The sequence below is a fragment of the Ruditapes philippinarum genome, unplaced genomic scaffold, assembly GCF_026571515.1.
Source record: "Ruditapes philippinarum isolate M1 unplaced genomic scaffold, ASM2657151v2 ctg10481_1_1_1_1, whole genome shotgun sequence".
Lineage (NCBI taxonomy): Eukaryota > Metazoa > Mollusca > Bivalvia > Venerida > Veneridae > Ruditapes > Ruditapes philippinarum.
Window position 1 is genome coordinate 45,477 of NW_026857103.1, and position 12,848 is coordinate 58,324.

The window sequence follows — 12,848 nt, forward strand, 5'->3', positions numbered from 1 at the left end:
TGAAAAAATGAGCATTATGTCACTTTAATAATAAAATACATTTAATAGAAAGGAACACTTAATGACAAACCTATTGTATTTGTTTAAAAATGTTTGAGATTTTATATAATTTAAGATGGAAAGGATAATACTTAATGTCAGATCTTAGCAAAATGTCTTTGACTTATGTCAGACTAACTAAATATTGATTTATGTCAGACTAAATAAATATTGATTTATGTCAGACTAAATAAATATTGATTTATGTCAGACTCATTCAACATTATTATTGAATGAAAATGATTGTAGATTCACAACAGACATCACAACAAAGTCTGACATAATGTCATACATAATATATCATACATATTTTAAATTATTTCATTTATTTCTTTAATTAGCAACCTATTGATTAGCATTATAAGAAAACAACCCTCCTTTATTTTTCAATTTCTTTCACCTTTAAAAATCCATCACAACACATAGGTTTAAGTCAGACTGAAACAAAAATATTATAATCTCATGCAAAGCATAAAAACACTTCAGTTAAAATAATTTTCATATGGATATAGTCGATTTTTCTCTGAGATTAAAAAAATTTAAAAAAATCATCTCAATTCTAACAAAGAGATATTTCTAGCTCAACAAATGTATTCCATGCTTTAAAAGTCCATTATCCCTCAGCAAAGTTTTTATTCTTAATTCTTAAAAGCTTTTTTTATTGTTGGTGTTTTGTTACAGTTTCCAAAAGGTCACTTATTTGCCAATTACCTGAACAACAATTTGCTTCTGTTGCTGTTTGGCAAGTAGTACAGATTGAGTGCTTGACTATTTTGTATGGAAGTCAAAATACTACTATTTTGTTTACATTTTCCTACTTTAATGGCAAATTATTCCAGTTTCAGCACTACTTTCCTCAGGTGATAAGCATCTAACATGCTCTATAATGAGTTTATGTCAAACATTTAAAATTTGATAGTACTAACCACATCAGAGCAAAGAGACAGAAAATTACAACCCATAAAATATATTGCACAGTTCAACATAACTGTGTATTGCACATCTAAACACTATAACATATATTCATACAACTCAATAATCATGTCTCAAATAATTTCAACATTAAAATATTTTCAACCTTTAAATTTTCAAACTTTTAACTACATGTAACAAGAAAACATAACTTAAATTCTTTAACTTGGAACCAGTAAAGAGTTTATTTTCAAAAACAGGATAAAAAAAAAACTTTCTAAAAATGGAGACACTACCTATGTAACTCTATGTTAGTATACAACTTATTGTAAAAAGAACTACACAAGTGACTTACTTAAAGAAACTATCTATGCTCAAATCTGTTCAAAGATAACATTAAAGTGAACTGGTTTACAACGGGCACATTTCCCTAAGTATTTCAAATATTGATTAAAACAATAGAAATGTATCATTTTTTAAATTTCTTATAAAATATTGCTTAAAAAAATTGATAAAGCTCAAAGTGATTTTCAATGAATATTTATATTGTGAATAATACAATTTTGTTCTAGAATATTTTATTATCTGCTATATAAATGCATGGTATATCAGATTACGTATCTCATTCCTGCCAACAGCATCCATATGTAAGTTTTTCATGGTTTGTTGCTAGTTTTGATACTACATATTATCAACGTAATTATCTATTGTATAACAGACCTCCTGTTATAGACCAATTCACTTTAATAATGCAGACATTTTCTGTTACAATATCAATAAATAAAATTACAACTTTGTCTGCAAAGGAATGAAAATTAGCTAGCAAAACCTGTACACATAACTATCTTTACAACAACATCACTGCAAAAATCTGATTTCTAAAATAATCAAAGGCCACAATTATTTCCATTTGCCTATTAACAACTTTCATATTTATTTTTTATAAAACTTATCGCCATTTCCAATGTTCTTTTAAATTCTTAATGGTATTCTAAAGGTCTTTAAAATTCTAAATGGTGAATTTGTATTAACAGGTATGTCATTGCTTTTCATATTTTACAATACTTGATATATAAAATATTCACTGGAAATAATAAACACAATTTAGTTCATCCTCCAAAAAACATATATCTCCATATTCAAAGGTCTCTTAAAAATGACTCTAACTTTGATCTTGACATTAAAAAACCTTGACCTTAGTATAACTGCTTTCAACTTAAAAGGGGATGATACTCTGCATTTTGTCTGTGTGGTAAACTATGACTGCTATATAAATTTTTTCCGGTTATTAAGAACACATAGGAAATAAACACCTTAAAAATGTCACCATGAACTTCAATTTAAAATTGTTCCTATGATCTTTGACCTTAAAATGTTATAACATTCATTCATGCTCTCTGATTGTTTCCCCTATCTGATTTTTTTACCATTCTTTACAACAAAACTGTATACTGAGTCTGTCTTTGATAGAACACTTAGCCCTGCTTATAACTTCTTAGTGTAAAGTATTCAGTCTAGTGTAATATCATAATGACACACATCACTATGGCCATAACTCTTGTCACTTTTACATAAACAGTTGTCTCCCTTGATTTTAGTGTCCCGATGGTTTCTCCTTTGTTGTGTCATACACTCTGATTAATTCAGCCTGAAAAAACAATACACAAAAAGTTATTTGTTGAATTTCTAATGGTAAAAAAACTTCTGTAGCCAAAAGGCTTTAGCCTTTGCCACCAGTATAGAGCCAGGACAGCCTGCACATTCATGCTGTCTGGTCAGGTCTATACTGTCGTAAGCTTAATTTTTGTACTTTGATATGAATAGTCTGAGATTTCAAGAGACCCTCAAACAACAATTAAAATGTAATTAATGGCATTGCAGCTCCAATTATGATTAAGTTTATTGTTAATTAAACATGTTTTTTTTTTAAGTCATATCAACACTTTTAAGGTCATATGGCAACTTTCCAACTTAACTGGTGGAGGGAGACTCAAGTTGTCCCTCCCTGCATTTTTCAGTCACAAGTGGGACCCCGAGTATAACCACTACCTTTCCATAATCTAGCTGGATAGCTACATTGTACATCAAATTAAACATGTTAAACAGACGTAGGATTAACAGCCCATTTTTAAGCTGTAAAGCTAATGAAATAGATTATAAAGATAGTAGAAAAAGTTTCCCTACCTGAGCAATAGAACCATGCTCCTCTTGTGAGAATGCAAACCCATCTGAAATCATGTAAAATATGAGAATTATTGTTTATTCTGTTTAAATTACATCAAAGGACCAACAATATTGTGTGCTACAAATTTTCTTCCCATTCAATTTATGTCTAGTTAATTAAATCTTTACCTTTAAGGTTATTAAGATGGCTACATATTTCTTTATCTTTGAATTATGCAAGCATAACACTTCATTTGGACAAAAAATTTCAAAAAAGTTTCAGAAATTTCAGAATATGTTTACTAAGATTAATATGGTGTAAAACTTAATTGGTAAATACAATAAATGTCAACAACAGACTTTATCAAAATCTTTGTGTTTTGCCTAGAAACAATCATTTAGGAAGAAAATTTGTCACCACTTAATTGTAAAATAGAACATTTGGGGGAAAGAGATCAGCATATGAAACACAATATGATGTTAGTTTGTTAAACAGACTTGGAACTTGTGAAAAATGAAGTCTTTCAACAACTTTTACTGAAATATGACAATATTATAACATTAATGAATAATATGATGTAATTAAAAGCAAATATGGAATACACTTAATGAAAAATGATGAAATATGGTATTACAACATGTACAAAGCAATTAGGGCTTTTCAAATTGGTTAAAATGCATTTACATCAATGAAATATGGGCCCATTTAGCAATTTAGGCATTTAAAGTGGTGAAAAGGTACATTATAAACATCAATGAAATATGGCATATGAATATTAAGCAAATTTCATATTTTGTTCATATTTATGTTAATTAAAACAATAAATAATTGTGAAATATGGCATTACTATGCAATTAAGACATTTAAAAAATGATATTAAAAACACTAGATGATAGTGAAATATGTTATTATTAAGCAATAATTTAAATTTAATGACTTATAAGATTTATATGAATGAAATATGGAATTATTTGGCAATTAAGGCATATAAATTTGATGAACAAGCAGAACATTGACTAAATATGGCATTTATAATGGGCAATATAGCACTTTACACTAAGAAATATGGCATTCAAGTACATGTCAATGTTTATTATTGCAATTCTTTTTATTAAACATAACATTTACCTTGTTGTAGCGAAACTATTAAAATGCTTTTGTAATTAATTGTAAAACTATTTATACCTCTTATTAATCTTTAAAATTATTGTGATTCATATTTACATTAATTAAATAATTATATTCCAAAATATTTTCCCCTTTTGAACAATAAAAAAATCATATGTAAAAAAGCATAAAGTAACATGAAATCAAGATCAAGAAGATAACTTAATGAATGGGATAATATTTCTGAGAAATCGGAATCATGAAAATAATATTTCTGGGAAATAGGAATTATGTAGGCAAAACAATTTGCTTTTACCCAAATGAAATGAAATGAAATTACACATGAACATATGATGTCACCTTTATTTTTTACCCTCAATAATAACAAAATTGTCAAAACTCATGTAATTAAAAAATAACTCACTTTGCGGTAATTATGAAAAAAATATAAGAAGGAAAAAAAATTGCAAATGATTAATTTTTAGCACAAATAATCATTAAGAAACAAATCTTAATTGTAGTTGTTGTTGTTGACAACATAAACAGAAGTTAACCCAGATGAAGTATTCCCTCAGTTTTTTACCAATACCATCACCATTACATGCATATATACATCACCTTTTTCATACTCTCACTAATGTAAACAGATCAATGAATCATTAGTATTTTCAAAACTATCATACAAAAAAAGATCATTTTGACAAAATCTTAACAAACTATCTTCAAATATCTATTTTTTTTTTTATCAAAATTGAAAAATCAGATTACCATAATTATAGATATTTGTTTTTACCAAAATTAATCTCCCCTTAATACTGTAAATGGCTTCAATTGAAAAAGGGAAGTAACTGATAAAACAAATTGAGTCAGACAAGATTAACCTCCCCTTAAAATTGCAAATGGTGTTAATGGCATACAGGTAGGTAACTCTTAATGGTCAATCCCAGTTATATGGCACTGTAATACAAACCCTATCCCTGTGTACTTTAATAATAGACAACTTATTAAATATGTACATAACTCTTGAATAAAATATTTTCCAACATCAATTAAAAATGTTAAATGGATTTCTTTAATTGGCATGCCATGAAAAAGAGAAGCTAAAGCTTACAAGATCTGCTATTTTCAGGCAATAGAAAGTCTAGTGGATATTGATAAATACATGTACAGGAAGTTACATAATATGTATTTAGATCATACATTTTGGTAAGACCAAATTAGAGTAAAAAAAATTTAACTATTGTGCTACACCTAGCATTCAAACATATACCCGTACCTAAAAATATTACAGTTTCTAGCAAATCTATTAAATTACTAAAACTTTCTGTAACTTCTTCTCTTGACTTACTAGCATTGTAACCAAACAAAGAAATAATACAATAATTAAAGTGTATCTGCATATCAATCTAACCATGACTACTTCCAAATTGACAGATTTCTTTTTTAAATCTATGGCACACTATATCTTCACAAAAACTTATGCTAGAGTTTTATTATGACCTCGTAGCTGGGTAAATTCACCAGCAACTACTGTGAACTAGCTACTTTTGGTTATTTTCCCACATGTCTTTCCTGCTGGTCATTACTTTACCCTGTTACTATAAGAAATGACCAAGTTTCTTTCAAATGCCCTGAAAATGAACCAATTCTGACTTTGTACCAAACAAATAACATAAACAACCCTAACCTAAGAGAGATTCCATAAACATTCAGTGTAGCAACTGTTTATATTTCCCATTACAACATTTTGTTATTAAAGTCCCATTACCATTTAGTAATTCATATTTGATCTGTATAAGTAATCTCCCTTTCTACCAACATTTACTTACACAAATTGATAAGCAAGCTTATTAATTAAATCACATCACTGCTTTCTGTATGAAGAAGAAAAATTGCACAGTCTTTATTTTTTATTTTACAATAATCATTGCTTACTTATTTTAGGGGTACTAGCTTAATAATGATTAAGGTGTCTTTTGGAATGTTTCTGAACCAGGGCATCATGGGTTTGAGCCCTACATGAATCAAGACCATGTTCCCTCATTATCATATGACCAACAATGATAGTCAGTTCCAGGAAGCAGACTTATATAAGGTGTAAGAATTTGTTTCACACTCGTTCTTAACCTTAAACCTGCTGGGACTGAGTGTCATTAGCCTTTGCCACCATTATTATAAGAGCAAGTCTAATGTGTATATCTTTGCAGTATCACCATGCTTTATGTTGTTGATTGTTCAATGTTTGTATTTTGATGCTGAAATCCTTTTTTACTTTGAATGGACTGTTCCAAATTCAAAGCAGGGCTATACCATTACATTAATTAAGGGTTAAAAATAGTTTAAACTAAACCAACTTGTTTACTAGGTTTCTAGTTTTATTTCATGAAAATACTTGTCTTATTAAGTTCACACGCAAACATAAGATAAAATCTAGATCTAAATCATAGATCTTTATGATTCCAGAGAAAAAAACTGATACATGTTTAACAAATGAAAGAAACTTAACTACATTATGTTGCCTCTAAAAATACAAATAATTACAAAATACGTTAGATCTACAACTATGCATATCAAACTTATTCTATTTCTTTAAATTTCTCCAAACTACCTGAACTATGTGAAATGCAAATTGTTCACTACACACTTCACAAAAATCTACACTCTGAAAATTTCAATGTCAATCGGTTTATCAAATATGCCTACACTGTGATTTTACAAAATTTTTGCGAGCAAAATTGTCAGGCAGTTATGCAAAGCTAATCTGTAAGCATTAAGCTATTTCAGGTTAATATTATTTAGCTATAGTTCTAAATGATGCAGTTAGTACTTTGCAGTATGATGTTCATTCAGTAGTAGTAAGAAATTAGGAGTGCTTGGTTCCCAGCACAAACAAATTGTGTTGGCTTGGTTCCCAGCACAAATACATTGTATGCTTGGTTCCAGGCACAAAGTGTGACAATGCTTGGCACCCAGCACAAAGTGTATAATAATACTTCTATATGGTATGCTGTTTTACCAGGTAACTTACCACAAGGAATTTCCTCAATATAACCACCTGTGCATCCAATTATATAGTTATATCATTTACATGTGAGGCTTCAAAACTAATTTGTATGGAAGACGAGTATAGAAGTAGTTTTTATTTGTATACTCAAAAACTTTTGGCAATGTTTGTTTAATAGAAAACTATTGACATTTAGTCACTATCGGGACAGTCTACATTTCAGGTAAGATGTCATTAAATGTTGCATTTTTCAATGAAAAATTTATAAAACAAATGTATTTAGAACTATACATAATCAAAGGTTTCTAAACAATTGTGCGTATAAAGTATTTACAAAAATTCTGATGGCTAGGTTCAGCATAAACTAGCTGAATGGTGTAATGCTTACAATAACAAAATTTTGTGAGTACCAAATGAAACTAAATTCGAGACCTGAAATGAACCAATCCTTTAACAACACATTGAGAATGATTCATGATTGTTATTCTATATTTAGAAGAATAAATATATAATAATATATATAAATCATGCAGACAAATGAAAGAATTCCAAGTTTCCAAGGCACTCATTACTTAATTTGTACACCAGTCAAGGAAATCTGGCACAGGACACAATTCAAAATTCAACCAATAGTATGACTGTATTCCTAGACTGGTTTACAATTTTAGTGTTTTATCAATTTGAACTATTACTGAAGGATAGTCATATAATGAGCACTACCTGTGTTTTCAGAAATTATTTGTTTGTTTCATCTCCTAGACATTATCAAAACATTATCTAAATCATGTAAGACCAACCTATAACCTGCTGAAGTTGTGTAATGAATTTACAACTGGAATAGTTTATTCACAGTTCAAGGGATTTCAAAGTTTAAAGAGATTTCAACATCATAGAACCAAAAATTGAGCTACCAACAGTATAGAGTCTGGTCAGTAAGGCTCCCACGTTTACAATATTTTGTAAACGTTTACACGATTGCTAAGAACCAAAACGATACCGTTTAAACGGTGGTACTAATCTATGAACTATTCAAATCGCCAAATGATGACTTACTTTCTATTTTAATACATGTTCAAATAATGTTCAGGGCTCATCATGTTTGTATCGGCACTCTATCCCCATTTTGCTCTAAGGAAAATCAATTTTACCAAAAATCTATTATGTAACGAGCGATTATTGCACAGATATGATGTGTGGATGGTTGTAAACACCCATTTTCCGTTTTTAACTTTGGAATAAACCTATTTAGAATTGATAAAATCCATGATAACAGGCAATGATTAAGATATCTAGTAAGACAATAGGGTTATTTTGTTTAAACGGTAAAAAGTATCGTAAACGTTTACGAATGAAAATTGAAACGAATCCGTTTAAACGTGTAAACGTGGGGGCCTTACTGGTCAGACTGAAACAAAAGTGGAGACTAGCCTGGCTCTATAAAGAATGGCAACTGTTATTTATTCTTGTTTCAAGCAGGTTAAAGGTTAACCTTCAGGACACTATATGAAACTTGAATGAACATCCTTGTTAATGCATTATCTAAGTTATAGCTACACGGAGAGGGAAATATGGTATACTAACATGATAATGTTGGTGATGGAGCTGTCGTAATGAAACATGATTGATGAGTTTAACATGATTATGTTAATAACAAAATGACATAAAGAACAAACACAATTTGTCACCTTAGTGCAGTAACGGGTTAACTTCTATTAACTTATATATGAAGTTAACTCATTACAGCACTAAAGTGACGACATTTGTAATCATTATAATAATATCTTAATTGGACTTGTGACTGTCCATCATTAAATCTGGATTAATACCATTATCATTTATATTGAAAATTTCAATAATTATACTGTACTGACTGAATAGCACCAGAGCAGACCATGATCAGATGGCAGGGATTTGGTCTGAACTACTCACATCGGTTAATTCAGTTTTCGCAAGCAGGCTAAGGGCTAATTTAGTAAAATGTAAAAGGAACAAAAACAAAAATGTAACATTAAATGTGATGATATCTCTGAATTTCTCTGATAAATACACAGATACATGATGAAAAAGAAAAGAAAGAGTTGCGGATCTTGATTAAACAATGATATAAATTTCACACATGTTTTTATTTTCCAGATAACAGTATAGAATTATTATCATTTTACGAAATGTTTAAACAACATAAGGTAACAGACACCTATCTATTTACTTACTGAATCCTATTACTTCTAAAAAATCATAACCAAAAAATAAATACTTAAACTGATCTATTACATTATCTTGTAAATCATAAAATAAAATATAGATCTATAACAAACAGCAGTGTATGTGAAAGAAACAGTAAGACACTATTGTACAATACAATTCAAAAAACAAGTACCAGATTTTATTGAAATTAAAATCAAGAAAAAGTAAGGTATATTAATACAGTGAGACATATAATCTAGTCAATTCAGGCAGAACAACATTGGACGATATAAATCAAACAACTTACGCGGTTGGTCTCCGGCTGGTACCCTGTTCATTGAACGGGAGAACACATTGCGTAACAACCGTGCTGTTTCCGTTAATCTGAAATCATGAACGCAAATATGTTAAGCCTAAAGTTTGTTATGATACACTCGCAACCTCACTACCACACCAGTTGGTACAAACAAAGAGAGCATACTACTATTATTTTGATAATAAAAAGAAAAGCTTCCCTAATAGAACCTCAACCTTTTTAAAACACAAAAACTAGTTTCTTAATGACACAAATACAAGTAACATTCCAATTTCTATAGGGCCTTTGTTTGGGACTGAAATATGGCCCTATTCCCTTCATATGAAATAATAATTGAAAACAAAAATTTCAGTAATTTCTGTAGCACTTGATACCTAGAAATCAAAATTTTGATGTGCTTCATTTTTTTTATATGTGAAGTCAAGCTAATTATTATAATTGCATTTGTTTACTTTACTTTTCATATTTATTTCGATGCAAATTTCACCTCCAAAAACATAATTACCTGATGCCAAACATAATCACCGTCTTCAAATACTGAATATATGATAACTGACATAGAGAACTTACTTTTTTTTAGTAGATCTAAGCACTATGGTGGTAGGGTCAACATGAGCGATCTCTGCTTCTTGTACCTTCTCTCTCAATGTCTTAAACATGGTACGTCTCAATCTGTTATCATATGAGATAGTTGTAATTTTAATTTAAAATGATTAACATTATGCAGATAAATTATTTACCGTATACATGTACTAGTTCACTGTACAGTTCATTCTATAAAGATAAACACTGTAAAGTTAACTTTATAATGATGAACACTGTAAAGCCCAGTGTATAATAATGAACACTGTATTGTTAACTTGATAATGATAAACACTGTATTGTTAACTTGATAATGATAAACACTGTATTGTTAACTTGATAATGATAAACACTGTATTGTTAACTTGATAATGATAAACACTGTATTGTTAACTTGATAATGATAAACACTGTATTGTTAACTTGATAATGATAAACACTGTATTGTTAACTTGATAATGATAAACACTGTAATGTTAACTTGATAATGATAAACACTGTATTGTTAACTTGATAATGATAAACACTGTAATGTTAACTTGATAATGATAAACACTGTATTGTTAACTTGATAATGATAAACACTGTATTGTTAACTTGATAATGATAAACACTGTAATGTTAACTTGATAATGATAAACACTGTAATGTTAACTTTATAAGGATAACACTGTACAGTTTAGTCTATAATGATAAACACTGTACAGCCCAGTCTAAAATGATAAACACTGTAGTCTGTATTGTTAACTTGATAATGAATATAGCAACTTACAGCTTTCTGTTTAACCCAAAAATAAATAACTGTTAAGTAATATGTAATAGCACTTACACTTTCCATGCTAAGTCCCTGATGAGGCAGGTAAATGGTATAAGAAGTAAACCCATCCAAAATACAGAACAACCAAGAACATAACGATCCTGAAATAGATCAAACATGAGCTATAAATAGACACCATCTGATTGGTTACTTAAATTACATATTTCAGCACTAAACTTATTTGAGAGCATATTTGTTGGGGGTTTTGTTTATTAATAAGTAAGTAAGAAAATATGATTAAAAGATTTTAGGGCTGGACCCAGATAACCAATGCATACCATTTCTAATACTACCTTTACATAACCTTATACTTTTGAAATTAGGAACCAGTCAGATACCCTGCCAACTATTTCTGGTGCCAAATTTCAGTTGGGAACTCATGACTATACACTTTCAAAAACAGGAACCAGACACTCGCACAACCATTTCTGGTACCAAGTTTATGGTAGGAAATGCATGACTCTATAAACAATCAAAAATGGGAACCAACTACTTACCATGCCAACCATTTCTGGTGCCAGGTTTATGGTTGGGTACACATGGCTATACACTATCAAAAACAGGAACCAGCTTCCAATACTGCCCCAAATGGCTAAATGTGTTAACTGAAACACGAAAATTAAAATATCATATTACAAAAACTTTTTTTACACACAGACAAAGTGGTTCACTGGTAATCAACAGTAGAGTCAGGTCAGAGTGGATCAAATTTGAGCTGCGTCACAACAAACCAACATAATGGGTTTGCGACCAGCATAAGTCCAGACCAGCCTGCGCATCCGCGCAGTCTGATCAGGATCCATGCTGTTCGCTTGCAAACCCTATAACATGTAGAGAAACTGATAGCGAACAGCATGGATCCTGATCAGAGTGCGCGGATGCGCAGGCTTGTCTGGATTCATGCTGGTAGCAAAACCCATTATGTTGGTTTTGTCTTGACGCGGCTCATTTACTGGCAAGCTTGGCTCTATACTGGTGCCATACAGCTGAATCCCATGGACATTTTAATACAGAAAACGTTATAGTGATACATGTAATAAAGTTCAATCTTTTAACAAATATATAACCATAGCTGTAGGTTATACATGTATGTAGATCTCAGGAGGTTATATTTCCCCATATATCTTATCAGCAATGTTTATATTATTGCAATTTCTGGTTACACTAAATGTCCTAATAAAAACAAACAAATAGGAAATAAATTATGAGTAAATATTAACTGGTGCATAACCAATGGTAAAGAGTCAGGTTAGAGAACAAATTGGGCAAGTTACCCTGGCTTTATACTGGTGGCATTAAAATTCAAATGACAGTAACCTGTTTTTAATTCTGTAAATGTTCACAGTGATAAAAAAAGTTATTAAAGTTATTTGTAGACAAAAGATATATTACCCAAGTCCAAGCACTTGTTTCTAACCCAGCTTTGAGGCATACTGTGACTACAACATACTGAAATATACAACAAATAAACCTTGTGTTACATCCAACTTTAAGCCTTAAATATGAAAATGGAACAATTTATTGTTATGCTATATCAACCATAACTTAATTAATTCAGTTCTTTCATTTTCAATAAATTTTATGCGAGTTACTAAAATTTGTAATTATTATGGAGAAAAAACAACATTACTTACTGTTAAAATTAAGCGTTATTTATCAAAAAAAATTCTGGAAATTGGAGATATCTTGAGGGCAATGATAGACAAAGTAAAGAGTAACAAGA

General features: G+C 30.0%; 1 protein-coding gene across 3 annotated transcripts; it reads right to left on the minus strand.

The window, feature by feature from the left end:
• Positions 1-440: 440 nt before the first annotated feature.
• Positions 441-12,652, minus strand: LOC132748781 (probable phospholipid-transporting ATPase IA). 3 transcript variants are annotated; one of them, XM_060738417.1, is made up of 8 exons: positions 12,518-12,652; positions 11,623-11,730; positions 11,138-11,226; positions 10,297-10,398; positions 9,718-9,794; positions 7,251-7,277; positions 3,136-3,179; positions 441-2,599 (listed from the first exon to the last, which is right to left on the minus strand). In XM_060738417.1, the coding sequence occupies exons 2-8, from the start codon at positions 11,632-11,634 to the stop codon at positions 2,546-2,548; spliced, it is 405 nt and encodes a 134-aa protein (XP_060594400.1). In that variant the 5' UTR covers positions 11,635-11,730; positions 12,518-12,652; the 3' UTR covers positions 441-2,545. The 3 variants fall into 3 exon arrangements, with proteins under 3 accessions (XP_060594400.1, XP_060594401.1, XP_060594402.1); XM_060738418.1 differs by lacking the exon at positions 7,251-7,277 and adding an exon at positions 8,808-8,828; XM_060738419.1 differs by lacking the exon at positions 7,251-7,277 and having other exon boundaries at positions 443-2,599.
• Between the last annotated feature and the right edge of the window lie 196 nt (positions 12,653-12,848).

Bases quoted from the DNA above. Each gene is read 5' to 3' on its own strand.
- LOC132748781 (XM_060738417.1), bottom strand. The intron at 9,795-10,296 runs GTAAGTTCTCTA...TCATGATTTCAG, and splicing joins CTTAGATCTACTAAAAAAAA to ATTAACGGAAACAGCACGGT. The intron at 3,180-7,250 runs GTAAGTTACCTG...ACATGATTTCAG, and splicing joins TATTGAGGAAATTCCTTGTG to ATGGGTTTGCATTCTCACAA.